At 39.9% G+C, this 17,531-nt stretch overlaps 1 protein-coding gene across 1 annotated transcript; it reads left to right on the forward strand.

Moving 5' to 3' along the window:
* Positions 1-1,968: 1,968 nt before the first annotated feature.
* mat2al (methionine adenosyltransferase II, alpha-like) lies at positions 1,969-14,907 on the forward strand. The gene is made up of 9 exons (XM_022198321.2): positions 1,969-2,334; positions 4,529-4,606; positions 6,403-6,525; positions 6,613-6,725; positions 8,298-8,441; positions 8,567-8,785; positions 11,819-12,001; positions 13,756-13,889; positions 13,980-14,907. Exons 1-9 carry the CDS (start codon positions 2,259-2,261, stop codon positions 14,080-14,082), a joined length of 1,173 nt encoding a protein of 390 aa, XP_022054013.1. The 5' UTR covers positions 1,969-2,258; the 3' UTR covers positions 14,083-14,907.
* The last annotated feature ends 2,624 nt before the right edge of the window (positions 14,908-17,531 follow it).

Consider the following 17,531-nt stretch of genomic DNA (forward strand, 5'->3'; position numbering starts at 1 on the left):
TGCAGAGATGTGATTCTACAGCTTCAATTGGCTTCGACAGACTTTTATGGTGAGTTTATTATTTTTTCCAAATATACTACATTGGTTCACTTTTACTGCCAACACAACATGGTTTCTGTATGTTTGAGGCAGCTCTTTACAGACAAATGGTTCGGCAAAGTCACTGGACACTATTTGCCGGTGAACAAAGTGAAGCATTTAGCAGCTGCAGAAGCAGGCTGGCAAAAGGAAAGAGGACCCACATGCAGAGCAGCTGGCAGAAAGAAGAAGGTCAGTGTCTTTATTAGAGGAAGTAAGGGACGCTTCCAGGCAGAGGGACAGATAGAGGCTTATGATCTGGCAAACAAGCAGGTAAACAGGCAGGTATACTGACTAATGGAAGCAGGTGCATGAGAGGGTGTGGTACAGTTGGAGATCAGACGTTATAGCAGGACAGATGGCTGAGAGTCAGCTGACCGGGAGGGGAAGAAAGTGTGAGGACATCTGGTGGACAGAGGGAGAAGAACAGAGTGGAGTTCACAGCAAAATAAAAAATACTGGGCTTAAATTGGGTGCTTCACAGTGGCTTGGTGGTGGTTAGCACTTTCGCCCTGCAGGTAAGAAGACCCTCGGTTCACGTCCCCACCTTCCTGGGATCTTTCTGCGTGGAGTTCGCATGTTCTCCCAGTGTAAGTTTGGGTTTTCTCTGGTACTCTGGCTTCCTCCCACAGTTCAAAAACATGCTGAGGTTAATTGGTAGCTCTAAATTGTTCATAGATGTGATTGTTTGTTTCCATGTGTAGCCCTGTGATAGAGTGATAACCTGTCCAGGATGTTCCCTGCCTTCAACCTAAGTCAGGTGGAATAGACTCCACCCACAACCCTAGTGAGCATTAAACGTTGTATAGATAATGGATTAATGGGCTTAAATTCAGGCTCATGACATAAAACAGTTTGTATCTATTTATGCTGATAATATAGAACTACTACAACATTTATATTAATAATGATAATGTTAATAATTATAAAATAATAATGATCTCTGGGTAGTGAAAGAAAGAACGAGATTGTGGATACAAGCTGCTGAGTTGAGCTTCCTCCATAGGGTGGCTGGGCTCAGCCTTAGAGATGGGGTGAGAAGCTCGGACATCTGAAGGGAGCTCGGAGTAGAGCCACTGCTTCTTAGTGTCAAAAGAAGCCAGTTAAGGTGGTTTGAATATCTGATTGCGATGCCTCCAGAGAGGCTTCCCTTGGCAGTTTTCTGAGCATACATGTCCGCCTGGGAGGAGACCCCGGGGTAGACCCAGAACCAGCTTGAGGGATTATGTATCTGGCCTGGGAACACCTCAGGATCCCCCAGGAAGAACTGGAAAGTGGGGAGGAATGCGACCTGACCCCACATAAACAAAGAAAATGGATAGATGGATGGATGGATGGATGGATGGATGGATATTAATAATTCATTATCAGATAGATAGATAGATAGATAGATAGATAGATAGATAGATAGATTTTGACAGCAACTGTTAACTACTTTGTTAAGGGGCAATCTAATACATTTCACAATTGATTTTTTGTTTGATTTGTGAAAAAAAAAATCCTAAAATCCAGAGTGACATTTTCATTGTGCTTCTTTTGTCAGTCTGACCTTCAAAATGGTTTAAAACAAAATAATTTAAAGTAGTCTTAAAGAGCCAAAAAGCAGTGAATCTTCTACTTGCTTTGGCTCCTACTTGTATTTACAGATGGTTGAATCCATCTCCAACAAAATGTTATCTATTTGAGAGTGTTATATATTTTTTGCAACAGTAATCTGGCCCAGTGTTCTCTCTGAGGAGTACACTACTGGTCAAAAGTTTTGAGACAAGTTCTCATTTATTTGAATCACAAAGAGTCTCAAAACTTTTGACCAGTAGTGTGTACAGAGGCCTGTAAAGAGTATAATCCATTAAAGTCTGTCGTGCAGCGACATCTTGAGGCTGTCCTGCAGCTTTCACATGTAAACATTCCTCCTTTAGCTGCCACAGCTGTTAGCACATCCCAGAAAGGAAATGAGTACTCCAACGTGCCTCCATCGGTTCTATCTTCCTGTCCGGGATCAAAGTTACTGCGGTGTCGTCTGAGCTACAACCTTCAGAGTTAATCATTGCTTTACAGTGTCGGTGAACATCACAGGCTGCATTCACATTTATGCTGCGGCCCTGTACCGACACGTTCACCGTCCTGACCGTCGACGCTCCGCTTAATTCAACTTTTCTGCCGCGACCGACCAGCTGAAAATGAACACGAGCAGCGCAACCCGCAGCGGGAAGACTTTCCTGTTCACATCCGAGTCGGTGGGAGAAGGACACTCCGGTACTGTACACGTCTCACTGGACATAACACGCGATAGACAGATCGCACATGTCTGAACATGTGTGCACCGCTTTATACAGTCAGTGGTCTGCACATGTGAGCCTCGATGTCGATCGCTTCAACTTCAGTTAAATCAAAAAAAGACACCGGATTTACAGCTGTAGCCATGTTTTTTAAAGAAACACTACCTTACAGATATGAGCCATTTGAATTAAAGAGAAAGTGGCGAAAATAACACACACAAAATAAGCACACCTTAGTTAAGTGGTAAAAGAGGGAATGTAAAATGCCAATATTACAACTTTAAAAGTCCGATTTGAAAAATGAAATGAAAATATAAGCTAGAAACAAAACTGAAAGATAGATATTTTAATATTGTTTTTTTAATATAAGTGTTTATTTTGGGGAAATAAGTATTTTTTTTTCGAGATTTAGCAGCCAGCTAGCTCATCTTTTCTGACAGCTAGTTAGTTTATCTTAGCTAGTAGTTATTGGTCAGCAGCTCATTAGCTTGTCTTAGCTAGAAACCAGTTAACCTGAGTAAACTATTAGACTAACTGGTTACTTACTAAGAGAGGTTTGCTGAGCTAAAGAAATAAGCTAGTTAAATTTAGTGCCTGCTACCTATTTAAGGTAAGAGGCTGCTAGAAAAGATATGCTAAGGTACTGCTAGTAAAGATAAGCTAACTAACTGCTAATAAAGATGAGCTGGCCACTAGTTAGTTCATATTAGCAAGCAGAAGGTTAGCTTATCTTCACCTAGAGGATACAGAGAGCACATTTCTGTCTGTACAAAATCTCTGTGCCTTTAAAGCTTACAAAACAGTATACGGGTCATTCCAGGTAAAATGACCAGATATTCCTTGGGAGTGTTGCTGCACCATCTTCAAATTAGTCCTAATTTTTTTGTTTTTGTTTCTAAGAGCCCTGTAATGTTAAATTTCTCCTTTGTGAGATTAATAAAGTCTATCTTATCTTATCTTAAAATTTGCATGCCAATAGATAGTCACAAAAGTACTTTCTATGCAAAATTGTAGGCCTGTAGCTCAAATAGTTTCTGAGTTGTGGGGGTCTGAAATTTTCAGAATTTGGGCTATAAAAAGCCTCGCCAGCGTTTTTTTGCATCTTTAAGTGGTTATTTCTCAGCCTCTAGACATACCAGAGAGCTGTGAGTTGGTAAACAAGGCCTCTGCATGTGAGGTCTAGTTTAGAGCCATACCTGTAGATATCATGACATGCTGACACCCATTTGCAATGCAACTGAGATTTTTGCCCCCCAAAATAGCCAATTTAAAATCTTGTCCAACTTTGGGAGCTCATATTTTCCCAACTGAGGTACCTTGAAAGCTCCAGTTTGCTAAGTTATCACACAAGTTTGTGTAGAATGGAACCCATGGGTGTTAGAACACTTCTGTGCTGTATTTCTAGTACTTTTAAGGTCCCAAACTCCACTCGTGAGAAGGTGTCTCTTAATTTTTTAGCATTTTTAGCAAGCCCCCACGGCCTGCAGAGTGTAGGGAAACACCTGGGGATGTTTGTGGGGCACTAGCTACATGCAGAGGCCTTGTTTACCAACTCACAGCTCTCTGGTATGTCTAGAGGCTGAGTAATAACCACTTAAAGATGCAAAAAATGCTGGCGAGGCTTTTTATAGCCCAAATTCTGAAAATTTCAGACCCCCACAACTCAGAAACTATTTGAGCTACAGGCCTACAATTTTGCATAGAAAGTACTTTTGTGACTATCTAATGGCATGCAAATTTAGGACTAATTTGAAAATGGTGCGGCAACCACCATCTGGCGAAACCACATGGAATGACCCATACACAAAAATCAAATCAAAACAATATTCTGAATCCTTTATTTGCCAACTGATTTAATTAGTATGACTGGAGACAATTTTAAATATAGTGAGTCTTTATGTATACATAGTTTTTATTTTTACCTATAGGAGGTGTTTAATGTTATCAAAGTCACAAAACATTCGACTATTTAATCTTGTGCACCTAAAGTGATTAGACAACTTCTAATTCTGTCCTAAAAATTTCTAAAAAAAAATGTATTAACTTGACCTTAGGGTCCTTTGTAGTAGCTACTGACCTGACAATACTGCATTCAACAGCTATACATGTATAGTTATCTATGGAGGCCTCTGTTTCTGTTCTCTTCTTTATTGATTTATTTGTGTTCACAGATAAGATGTGCGATCAGATCAGTGATGCTGTACTTGATGCATACCTGAGACAAGATCCTGACTCTAAAGTGGCCTGTGGTGAGTCTTCTGTCTCATGATATTGATGTGATCGTGTTTGTCTTCATTAGACAGGTTTCTTTACAGATTTAGAGCAAATAATAACTTAAAATCTACAAAAGAAAATGCAAATTAATGCATGTCTCCATGCACTACTATAATGTCAACATTAAAATCACCTTTTTTTGTGTGGACTCCCACAAATGTAAATAGTAATAGTTACTCCACCAGGGAGTGTGCCTGAGTTTTGTGGCGATTGGCGTTGATTTGTCTGTCTGTCCGTCTGTCTGTCTGTTCGCAACATTATTTTAAAATGGATTAATGGATTTCGATCACATTTTCAGGGAAGATCAGAAATGACTCAAGGACCACCTGATTAGATTTTGGCAATGATGTAGCTTGTAGTGTAGATCCACGGATGTGTTAAAGATTTCTGTATCATTGCGAGATAGCAGCATAGCGTCACTACAAATATATCAACAAGTGCATTTCTGACAATTCATATAGGGGAACAGCCTTGGCAGAGTACTGCGCTCTCTGAGTGTTTTTCTTGTTAAATACAGTTATCAATACATGTCTTAGCCCAGTCGCAAAGTAAGCTAAGGTACTTTGACAGTTATTAATAAAGCAGTGTTTGCTCTTCGATCAAAGTTCAATACACCACAATCTGGTCATCAAATGCATTCATCTCTTTCTTAATTAACAATGACTCCATGCTTTTTCCACAGAGGTTCCTCTTCTTCTTTGCCTTGTTGACTTATTATCTGTGTAGCTGCTTCAGATTTTGAAAGAACACAAGAATTAAGATTTTTAAGGAATTTGTGTTCCTTTTTTTTTTAACCAAGTAGAAAGCTCATAAAGACTAAAATCTCTGCTTCAAGCGAAATACGACCAGAAATGTGCAGCATAGAAGTAACTGTTGCGTTAAACACTAGTGGTCGACAGATATGTTTTTTTTTCAGTGCTGATCTCGACTGATAACTGATATTTGAAACTGATGTACATTTTCAGTTAAAATGAAACTCTTACTGTCAAAATTTAGAATAGCACCAACACCTTACAAAATCAATTTAAAATACCTTTAAAGGTAAGTTAATCCATGTTTTACTTATGTTAAGATTAGTTTAGACTAAATTTGTTACTAGTACTTGGAGAACGAAATGCAGTTTAGGGGAAAGAAAACTTTTCAGCATTTATCCTTCAGTATTGGTTGTCTATTAATTGAGAATAATTAGCAAATAGTGCTGATCCTTACTGAAAACAAATTAGAGAGGAAGACAAGTGTCAGACACCATAAGGAAAAAAAAAAACGGGGACATATGGTCAGAGTATACACGATGAAATAAAAGACTGAAGTCCAAATAAGAGGCTGATTCATTATTGACAGAGTGTGTTCTGATAGTAGGAACAATAAATTAAGCAGCAAAAACACTGACCAGCAGTACTATTGTCCAGATTAAAGCTAAATAGTAGTAAAATGTCGAAGAAAAACTGAAATGTTAAAACCCAAGGCTTGAGGAATTTTTGGCAACTTCCCAAAGAATACTCACCATCTCCAGAATAAGAATTTTTTAGAAATTCACCAGTTTGTTAACTGAGGTTTCCTCTACTAAAACATATTAGACATGTTCATCTAAAGATCAGGAGAACTTGGGAAATGCTTGGGAATTTTTTTTCAAGCAATACAAAGCCTGAACATGCAGTTGAGCATAGTTATCCATAGAATACCCAGGAAAAACTCTGGACACCAATGAAAATGTCATCCATTCCGAAGCTGTTTATTGTTCTTAATGTGGGGCCTCACTGCCTTGTTACAGAGTGTGTAGCGAAGACGGGGATGATCCTACTGGTGGGAGAGGTGACATCTAAAGCCACTGTGGATCTCCAGTCAGTGGTACGAGAAACTGTGAAGAAGATCGGCTATGATGACTCCTCAAAAGGTACAGCAGGGAGGGATTGAGTGTTCTTATTTGATGAAGTGTGGCGAATGAGACTGTTGCTTATTTTGGCTGAACCGTGATTTGCAGGTTTTGACTACAAGACCTGCAACGTGCTAGTGGCTCTGGAGCCGCAGTGTGTGGAGATATCAGACTGTGTGTTTGAAGGCCGAGACCAGGAGGACATCGGTGCTGGAGACCAGGTTCACTAGTTCACCTTCTATAATCAAGTTTTTTGTTTTTTTTAAACACTTGATTTATCCATGAGGGGCAAATAAAAAGGCATAAAGAGCAGCATCAACAAGGAACAGAGCAAGAAAAACAACAAAGACAGAACATTAGAAAATAAAACCAAGGCAAAGTTCTATCATTGAAATTTAAAAATGAAATTCTATCATTTAACAACAAAGTTCTATCATTTAAATTTAAAAACAAAGTTCTATAATTTAAAAGCAATTGTCATGTCAGTAAAGTGCTCTATGCTAAACTCTATGGTGCTATGTACTCTTAGTTGTGGGGTTCGTGCAATGTGTGGACAGGAACGGTTCAGAGTTCAGAAGCTGGACTGCTGTGGGGACAAAGGTGGACCTCCTCCTTTGTGTTCTGCAGTGTGGACATCTTAACCTACGGCCTGATGGGAGCCACTCAAACACTAAGTTTGAGCTGAGTTGTCTGACCTCTTTAAATCGATTCTGATTGGTTTTGACAAAGTAACATAAGATAAAAGTTTTTATTCCCAATTTGCATTGCTGGCAAGACATTACAATAACTTGAGAATATATGCAGTATCTAGTAGAAAAATACATGACCAAATCTTGGAAAAGCTTCGTGGCCGAAATCACGGCACCATAGAATGTGGCCATTTAATATAGATGTACACACAAACAAAATGACCTTGCGCCGTGTTATGCATGTGTACGTTATGTACAGACATGGGATCACGTGAGCTAAATATGTAGCGGGCGGTGGAAACATCCCCACAATGTAATCAGTTGTTCCTTGTATCATTTCCGACTGATAAGTTCGGAACAGTTGTTTTGTAGTTGGATCGTAATCATGTGATCGTCAGCAGGCAGCTGATGTATTGTTCACTTGTAGTCATAGTTACAGTGATTCCGTGCTGCTATCTCACAATGATACAGAAATCTTTAACAAGTCCGTGGATCCAGACTGTAAGCCACATCACTACCAAAATCACTGCCACTTGGTCCTTGTGTCATTTCTGACCTTCCCTGAAAATTTCATCCAGTTCTGTTAGTCCGTTAGTCTGTTAGTCCACTGGAACAGAAAGGGAGGAAGTAATTCTGGGAGTGATACTGAAGTACTGGCATATAATATGAGAATACTGCACATGACAGTGTGGGTGCAGTGGTACACAAGATTCACAGTTCGATATATTTTCACTGCAGCAGAGAACACAAATACGTAAATTAACAGTTTTGTCATTTATATTTAGAAACGAAAACATTTAAAAGTGCTTAATTGGACACAATTCTTAATGTAACAGTTAAGGCATTGAAATGTCGTATCATGTCAGTAAGAAAAGACTTGTCTACTTTAAAGTAACAGAAATACGTCAATCCAGACAGCAGTGGACCAACCAACCATTTCCCATACATAAAACAGCATTCACAGTGTTACAGAGCCGCCCTTTGAATATCTCTCATCCTTATTTGGAAATGGTTGTATTTATTCCATTTGAAAATAGACCTTTCCATGACTATGTATGATCACAAGGCTGGGTTTTCATCTTTATCTACTGTCTGTCTTTTCAGGGTTTAATGTTCGGCTACGCCACAGACGAGACTGAGGAGTGTATGCCTTTAACCCTCCTGCTGGCTCATAAACTCAACTACAGGATGAAGGAGCTGTCACGCAGTGGAGAGTGTTCCTGGATCCTGCCGGACTCCAAATCACAGGTCAGCCTCTTCAGAAGAACACTGGGGCATCTTCAAGGGCGATGGCATCCGTCTCCTCTGTGGTGACATTTTTTATAATACGAATTAAAGCATTCACTTTTAGCTTTCTGCCCTCTATTCTGCAGGTCACAGTGGAGTATCGAGACAACATGGGAGCCATGGAGCCACTGCGTGTCCACACAGTGGTCATCTCTGTCCAGCACGGCCCTAACATCACCCTGGAGGAGATCAGACACAACCTGATGGAGAAGGTGGTGAAAGCCGTCATTCCTGCCAAGTACCTGGATGATAAAACCATCTACCATCTGTTGCCGAGTGGGAAATTCCTCATGGGAGGCCCACAGGTTAGTAATGATTAATCCATGTCTTCACCTTCTGAACTTAAATCAATTTCTGGACATTTTTTGTTCACTCCGGGCTCATTTGTCACAGCAGTATAAAGCTTTGCACCTCAATGGAAACAGTACAACCATGGCTAGAAGTAGAGAGACCTCAGAAGTGTCTTCTGTGCAGTATGACTCCCAAATCATAGAAGAAAGTTGATTTTTTTTTATTTCTTAAACTTAAAAAAACCCCTGAATTTAACATGTTTCCAAACATTTATCAATTTTCCAAGTGCCCATAGGTGTTATCAGTACTGCCTCTACATATGACATATTTTTCTACTTGCTTCCATATTTGCTGTAGCCTAGCCGCGCTAGACAACCCACAGCAACGAATTTAATTCTCTGCCAGGGTGGGTCGAGTTACACTCCATAAGGCTCGAGGCTGCATTCTCCTAAAACTGGCCAGACGAATCACCATGAAGTGTAGAGTCAGAAGGCGGGCGTAACTAAGTGACGACAGAGGTGCGACAATTCTGACAGAAACAACCGGAAACAACTAGCCTAGCCGCGCTAGACAACCCACGGCAACGAATTTAATTCTCTGTCAGCGTCGACAACAAAAACGACAACAGTCGTTGAGCTCCATTAGCACCGACTCTGAATAATCTTTCTGTTAACATGTCTGTAATATACTTGAGCTTCACCCGTTGACTGTATAAATAAGGCTTCACCGAACTACCGCATCCTCTGATTTCCGGCGCTCTCGGAGCCTATTCGTTGCACTGATTGGTTGTATACACACGTGGACAAAATTGTTGGTACCCCTCAGTTAAAGAAGGAAAAACCCACAATTCTCACTGAAATCACTTGAAACTCACAAAAGTAACAATAAATAAAAATTTATTGAAAATTAAATAATCAAAATCAGCCATCACTTTTGAATTGTTGATTAACATAATTATTTAAAAAAACAAACTAATGAAATAGGGCTGGACAAAAATGATGGTACCCATAACTTAATATTTTGTTGCACAACCTTTTGAGGCAATCACTGCAATTAAACGATTTCTGTATTTGTCAATGAGCGTTCCGCAGCTGTCAACAGGTATTTTGGCCCACTCCTCATGAGCAAACAGCTCCAGTTGTCTCAGGTTTGATGGGTGTCTTCTCCAAATGGCATGTTTCAGCTCCTTCCACATATGTTCAATGGGATTCAGATCTGGGCTCATAGAAGGCCACTTTAGAATAGTCCAACGCTTTTCTCTCAGCCATTCTTGGGTGTTTTTGGCTGTGTGTTTTGGATGGTTGTCCTGTTGGAAGACCCATGACCTGCGACTGAGACCAAGCTTTCTGACACTAGGCAGCACATTTCTCTCCAGAATGCCTTGATAGTCTTCAGATTTCATCGTACCTTGCACACTTTCAAGACACCCTGTGCCAGATGCAGCAAAGCAGCCCCAAAACATTACTGAGCCTCCTCCATGTTTCACCGTAGGGACAGTGTTCTTTTCTTCGTATGCTTGGTTTTGAGTCTATGAACATAGAGTTGATGTGCCTTACCAAAAAGCTCCAGTTTGGTCTCATCTGTCCAAAGGACATTCTCCCAGAAGCTTTGTGGCTTGTCAACATGCATTTTTGCAAATTCCAGTCTGGCTTTTTTATGAGTTTTTTTCAGCAGTGGTGTCCTCCTTGGTCGTCTCCCATGAAGTCCACTTTGGCTCAAACAACGACGAATGGTGCGATCTGACACTGATGTACCTTGGCCTTGGAGTTCACCTTTAATTTCTTTGGAGGTTGCTCTGGGCTCTTTGGATACAATTCCAACGATCCGTCTCTTCAATTTGTCATCAATTTTCCTCTTGCGGCCACGTCCAGGGAGGTTGGCTACTGTCCCGTGGGTCTTGAACTTCTGAATAATATGAGCCACTGTTGTCACAGGAACTTCAAGCTGTTTAGAGATGGTCTTATAGCCTTTACCTTTAAGATGTTTGTCTATAATTTGTTTTCGGATGTCCTGGGACAATTCTCTCCTTCGCTTTCTGTTGTCCATGTTCAGTGTGGTACACACCTTTTCACCAAACAGCAGGGTGACTACTTGTCTCCCTTTAAATAGGCAGACTGACTGATTATGAGTTTGGAAACACCTGTGATGTCAATTAAATGACACACCTGAGTTAATCATGTCACTCTGGTCAAATAGTTTTCAATCTTTTATAGAGGTACCATCATTTTTGTCCAGGCCTGTTTCATTAGTTTGTTTTTTTAAATAATTATGTTAATCAACAATTCAAAAGTAATGGCTGTTTTTGATTATTTAATTTTCAATAAATTTTTATTTATTGTTACTTTTTTGAGTTTCAAGTGATTTCAGTGAGAATTGTGGGTTTTTCCTTCTTTAACTGAGGGGTACCAACAATTTTGTCCACGTGTGTACCTACCCAATTGCTGCAAGAGTGATTTGATAGACAACCTTTTAGCCCGCCTCCCTCCCTGTCGAGCGTGCCTAGACCCTTGCGTCTTCAGAGCATGGGTCTAGCGCAGCTAGGCTAAGTAAAAGTAGTAGTACCTTTAAAATCTGAATGATGCCCATTCTAGTCATGGATTGTCAGTGGGGCTAGGGAGCACAAAATTTTTGTTTTCTGAGAATCTCTTTATAATAAATGGTTAAATTTTGAGATTTTTAAAACTAAGACATGTAAAATAAAATGATTCTGATGAAATATCACAATATCTAGCTGAGATTTGGTTAAGTTTCCTGGCTGAACGGCACAAATGAGTAATTTCGGCCAATTTTTTAATACATTAGCATACATTAGCACTGTGTTACTTATGTTGTATATTTGTAAATAGACTGTTTTGCACTATTTTTTAAGATTTCTTTGCACTGAAAAGGAGAAGCTCGCCAATCCGTTAATACACTGTATAATGACATTATACTATTCTGTTCTGTCCAAACCTGCCTGTGGGTTTTGAGGTGTAGAGCTTTAAACCAAGTCTTTGTAATGGGATGTGGTGGTGCATGACTTGACTTTGATGTTTTTGACCCAACAGGGTGATGCAGGACTCACAGGACGGAAAATCATAGTGGATACCTATGGGGGATGGGGTGGACACGGAGGAGGAGCTTTCTCTGGAAAGGATTATTCCAAAGTGGATCGTTCTGGAGCTTATGCAGCACGCTGGGTCGCCAAGTCTCTGGTCAAAGCTGGACTGTGCAAGAGAGCCCTGGTTCAGGTGAAGATGTTTACAGCTTCAAGCTCGTCTTCTTACTCACATTTTTTGCAGTTCCATCCCTCCATTATCTCTACACCACTTAATCCTCAGTAGGGTGGTGCTGGGGCTATCCCAGTTGACTTAGGGTGAAGGCAGGAGACACCCTGAACAAGTCACCAGTCTATCACAGGGCTACACTTAGAGACAAACAAACGCACTCGCATTCACACTTATGTACAATTCAGAGTCGATTTAGAGCATGTTTTTTGGACTGTGGGAGGAAGCTGGAGTACCCAGAGAAAGCCCACGCACACACAGGGAGAACATGCAAACTCCATGTAGAAGAATCACAGCAGGCCCAGGCTGGGATGTGAACTGAGGATCTTGTAGCTACAAAGCGACAGTGTTAACCACTGACTCACTGTGCAGCTAATTCAAAAACTATACTGCAGATTATATGCATCATTTTACATGATTTAGAAAACGGACAAAGCTGCTTTTCAAAATGCTAGATGAAAAAGAATCTTAGTGTAAAGTCTTCAGGGGTATTCACCTTGTCTGGTCAGGCTATGTTAGCTCTCTCTTCAAATCATCCTCATGTCCAAGTTGCTGTGGCGTTGTTCCATTGTCTCTGATTTCTTAGATCTTTTTGTTATTTGGTACCAAAAACTATATACCTCCTATATGAATGTATCCTTTACTGCCAAAAATGCTGTCTTGGCATGTCACCAACTTTCGAGGCCTCTAACATTATTAGAATTTGATGTGTGCCAAATATGGCAAGCCAAAACTTTGTGCTAAAATACTATTAACACAGTATAAATCACAATGTTTTCACTTAGGACTTTGAGGTTCGTGTCATGTGTCAGACCATCATTTTTCCACTTGGTTTCATTTTCTTTTGTAGCTTAAGTTGCATTTTCACTGGCTGTTTAGTTAAGTTTAAGCACCGAAAATGCTTGGTTGAGCTTGTTGTTGCATGTTGGGGTTGAGATCGGGCCATTCATGGTTGTAGTTTTAGTTCTGTAGCCTCAGCATTCCAGAACCATGATCCAACGAGGGGCTCAAAATTACAGATGTTTCGATTCGTTGTCATGTCTTTGAAATTGGTTTGTCAAGTAGATCCTAACTTGTCTTTAACTCATGAGCTCTAACTGCATGGTGGATGTTGCTAACTAAACCCCCACAATGCTCTCTGCTTGTCAACATGAAATGCCCGTAGTCTGAGTGACCTCCACCTGAAGTCACTACAGTATTGAACAAGAAGAGGCTCCACCTGGTTTAGCACAGTACACCCAACCTTTTCCACACTACATTTCAGACAGCACTCTACTGGAGCTTTTAAACAAGGTTCATGACCAGCTACGTAACATTAAGGAACAGCTTGGATGCAGGTTTTTTTCTTTCTTTGTAATGCCTTGCAGAGGTCAAGTACATACATTGGATTGATTCTAATAACTTAAATGTACTTGGAGTATGTATTTTCTTGCCACATAGTATCAACATAGTATCAAATTGAGACTAAGTATCAGCAGATACTAAATATTAAATGACTTTGATCAGATTTGGGGCAACAAAACTCAATCAAAACATCACTAATTCAAACTATGATGTTGTTGAAAGAAGTCCACTGTGTCCAAGAAACCCTTCCTTCGGTTATTATTTTGTGTCTAATGTGAAAAACATCCTGATAAATTTAAAAGCTGCATATATGATAAAGCCTGAGAATTTGTTACAGCTGACGGCATTCGTGTCTTTTCCGTTACACATTTCAGATCTCTTATGCCATTAGTGTGAGCCATCCGCTCTCCATCACAGTGTTTGACTACGGCACGTCAAGCAGGGACGAAGACGAGCTGCTGCAGATAGTACAGAAGAACTTTGACCTGAGGCCAGGAGTCATTGTCAAGTATGTGCAGTCTTTCATAGCTGCAAGTCCTTAAATGAAACCTTATATTTCATTTTTTGGGGCGTAATACTAACTGTGTTTCTATTACAGGGAGCTGGGTTTAAAGCGGCCCATTTACCAGGCCACTGCCTGCTACGGTCACTTTGGCAGAGCAGAGTTCCCCTGGGAGAAACCAAAGACTCTTGTGTTTTAAGTCTGGGATTAAACACGTTCCAATTATGTCCTGATAATCATTCATTAAACAATCAGTAGTCCAGTTTGAGTCACAGACTCCACGTATCCAGATGCAGCTTTGCAAATCATGTCCTCTGTTCATTTCTGACCCTAAATTGTAAAGGCAGTGGTCAGTGCCTTTTAAAAAATGAATTAAGGTATTTTTTTAAATAATTATAAGAAAAAAATCAGGTGCTGTTGTTTAAGAAACTGTAGTTACTGTTTAAGAATTATTTCTTGAAATAATTGTGACTTTTTATTAACGGTTAAATCCTGTATTTTTTATTACTTGATGATTAAAATTGCATTAAAAAAATTTTTTTTGTTGTTTTTTTATAATAGCTACAACCAGTTGTGGAATATAGAATTTGTTCAAGTACTGTATTCAATCTGAGGTACATTTCCTTGATGTAAGTATTTCCATACTAGTACTTCAACTCATTGCTTGATTTGTTTGACAACTGTATTTACAGTTGTTAAATCTGTTTTGATAGTATTGTGTATTTTATACAATAATACACATTGAATATATTACACAGGAAATTGAAATTAGCTGCACATGGACTGACTGAAACGGCAAAAGGCTGCTTTTATGTGAAACCACCAGTCATAATAAATGATTTAATATAGCAGTTATGGTAGCAGTTTTGGCAGTCATCGAACACAAAAAATGCAGATTTACGCATAATAGTCGTCTATCTTTTCATGCAACTCATGATTGCTTGTAAAGCAAAAAGAAGAACAAGAAATCTGATGATTAAAATTACAGAAATGGAGCAGGAACTGAAAGGCTTCAGAACTTGAAGGTTTCTTCAGTGTTATTTCTTCAGAGTTATTCACTGATAGTTTTGTATACATCCAGTGGTAAATTGGCAGCTGTATATGTAGCGCCAAGGAATGGAGCTCTTCAGAATTTGCCTAAGAATCCCTAGAGTGTTTAAGCAGTTCCCAAATCAAAGTAATTCAGTAATAGTTGACAGTACATTTATTGGTACATGGAAAAAATGTTAATAGCTAATCCAGCCTCCTTAATTTTTGATGTTGAACAAAAAGAGGCTTGAAAAAATGGATGAATATTCTGTACCTGAAGAGGACAAGGAATAGGGAGTGCTTCAGTTTGCTTGAAAACCTGCCAGTTTTAAAGATATCCTCATTATCAGAGTAATTTACTGACAGTGCATCCAATGGTACAAAAACAAGCTGTTTGTAGCTAATTGAACGTGCTCTTATTTCCAAAACTTAAAGAAATAAGCCAGCATATAAATCAGGTTTTTATTACTTTTTGCCATGACTGAGCAGCTCAGAGACAGAGTGTAAAATGATTATTTAAATTGATAAATAAATAGATTTGACACAAAGAATGAACTTTGCCCCTGTCACGTGACCTGTGTATATGCAGTCAATGCATCCAAACTGGTCTTATTGAGGTCCTGTGATGGCTAAAGGTGAGTCTTTCAAAGTTGTGAAAGTAATTTCGGACAAATAGTTTAACCAGTAGGATTCCATGTACAGTGCCTTGTGAAAGTATTCGGCCCCCTTGAACTTTTCAACCTTTCACCACATTTCAGGCTTCAAACATAAAGATATAAAATTTTAATTTTTTGTCAAGAATCAACAACAAGTGGGACACAATCGTGAAGTGGAACGAAATTTATGGGATATTTTAAACTTTTTTAACAAATAAAAAACTGAAAAGTGGGGCGTGCAATATTATTCGGCCCCCTTGCATTAATACTTTGTAGCGCCACCTTTTGCTGCAATTACAGCTGCAAGTCGCTTGGGGTATGTCTATCAGTTTTGCACATCGAGAGACTGAAATTCTTGCCCATTCTTCCTTGCAAAACAGCTCGAGCTCAGTGAGGTTGGATGGAGAGCGTTTGTGAACAGCAGTCTTCAGCTCTGCCCACAGATTCTGGATTGGATTCAGGTCTGGACTTTGACTTGGCCATTCTAACACCTGGATACGTTTATTTGTGAACCATTCCATGGTAGATTTGGCTTTGTGTTTTGGATCATTGTCCTGTTGGAAGATAAATCTCCGTCCCAGTCTCAGGTCTTTTGCAGACTCCAACAGGTTTTCTTCCAGAATGGTCCTGTATTTGACTCCATTCATCTTCCCATCAATTTTAACCATCTTCCCTGTCCCTGCTGAAGAAAAGCAGGCCCAAACCATGAGGCTGCCGCCACCACCATGTTTGACAGTGGGGATGGTGTGTTCAGGGTGATGAGCTGTGTTGCTTTTACGCCAAACATATCGTTTTGCATTGTGGCCAAAAAGTTCCATTTTGGTTTCATCTGACCAGAGCACCTTCTTCCACATGTTTGGTGTGTCTCCCAGGTGGCTTGTGGCAAACTTTAAACGAGACTTTTTATGGATGTCTTTGAGAAATGGCTTTCTTCTTGCCACTCTTCCATAAAGGCCAGATTTGTGCAGTGTACGACTGATTGTTGTCCTATGGACAGACTCTCCCACCTCAGCTGTGGATCTCTGCAGTTCATCCAGAGCAGGGTTCGGCAACCTTTAACACTCAAAGAGCCATTTCGACCCGTTTCCCACAGAAAAGAAAACACCGGGAGCCGCAAAATCCTTTAGGCATTTAAAATGAAGACAACGCTGCATATATGGCTTTTTTACCTCTATGCCCTTGTTAAACAGTCGTGATTAATTAATTACAAAGCCTCTAATTAGATAGATTCATTTTTTAATTGTGTCCTTCCACTAATATTTATCTTACTTGGTTAATGTCATTTTTGCTCCTGGACCTCAAATGTTACATAATGTTAGCTGGAAATCAATATTTTGCGAATGTCTATTTAACTTGGAAAATCTATTTATCTTAAGCAAATAACTTTTCTCCAGTAAGTCGCTGCCCTATTTTTCCAAGATGACACTCTTCTGACTCTCTGACCTGCTGCCTGGATGTGACATCGAGCCGTGTTCTTGCGAGTAACGTGTATTACCCTATCATGAGTACTTTTGACTCAAAGACGTGTCTTTCTTGGAGTGGAGCTTTAATATACAGGCTTGCCATTCTTGAGTACAAAACGATGTGAAACTACAGGCGTTGCTTCTCCAGGAGTAAAATTTTAAAAAAGGCATGAAACGTGTGGGAATCGGAAGCTCCGTGTTGTCTCTCTGCATCAGCTTTGCGCTCTCATGTAACAGGCACAGCACATCCGGTGGAGTGACACGTCAAAGTAAGAGCGGTAATTTCACAATAAAATTCTCTATATTAAAATGCATTGAAATGCGCCTGAAAGGCAGAACAATGTATTTTCCAAAGTTACAGGGAGCCACAACAGAGGGCTGAAAGAGCCGCATGCGGCTCCGGAGCCGCGGGTTGCCGACCCCTGATCCAGAGTGATCATGGGCCTCTTGGCTGCATCTCTGATCAGTCTTCTCCTTGTTGGAGGTGAAAGTTTAGAGGG

The sequence above is a fragment of the Acanthochromis polyacanthus genome, chromosome 18, assembly GCF_021347895.1.
Source record: "Acanthochromis polyacanthus isolate Apoly-LR-REF ecotype Palm Island chromosome 18, KAUST_Apoly_ChrSc, whole genome shotgun sequence".
Classification (NCBI taxonomy): Eukaryota; Metazoa; Chordata; class Actinopteri; family Pomacentridae; genus Acanthochromis; species Acanthochromis polyacanthus.

Coding starts and splice junctions, on each gene's coding strand:
- mat2al (XM_022198321.2), top strand. CDS start 2,259: ATGAACACGAGCAGCGCAACCCGCAGCGGGAAGACTTTCCTGTTCACA. Junction 8,786..11,818: donor TCCTCATGGGAGGCCCACAG/GTTAGTAATGAT, acceptor TTGACCCAACAG/GGTGATGCAGGACTCACAGG. Junction 13,890..13,979: donor AGGCCAGGAGTCATTGTCAA/GTATGTGCAGTC, acceptor TTTCTATTACAG/GGAGCTGGGTTTAAAGCGGC.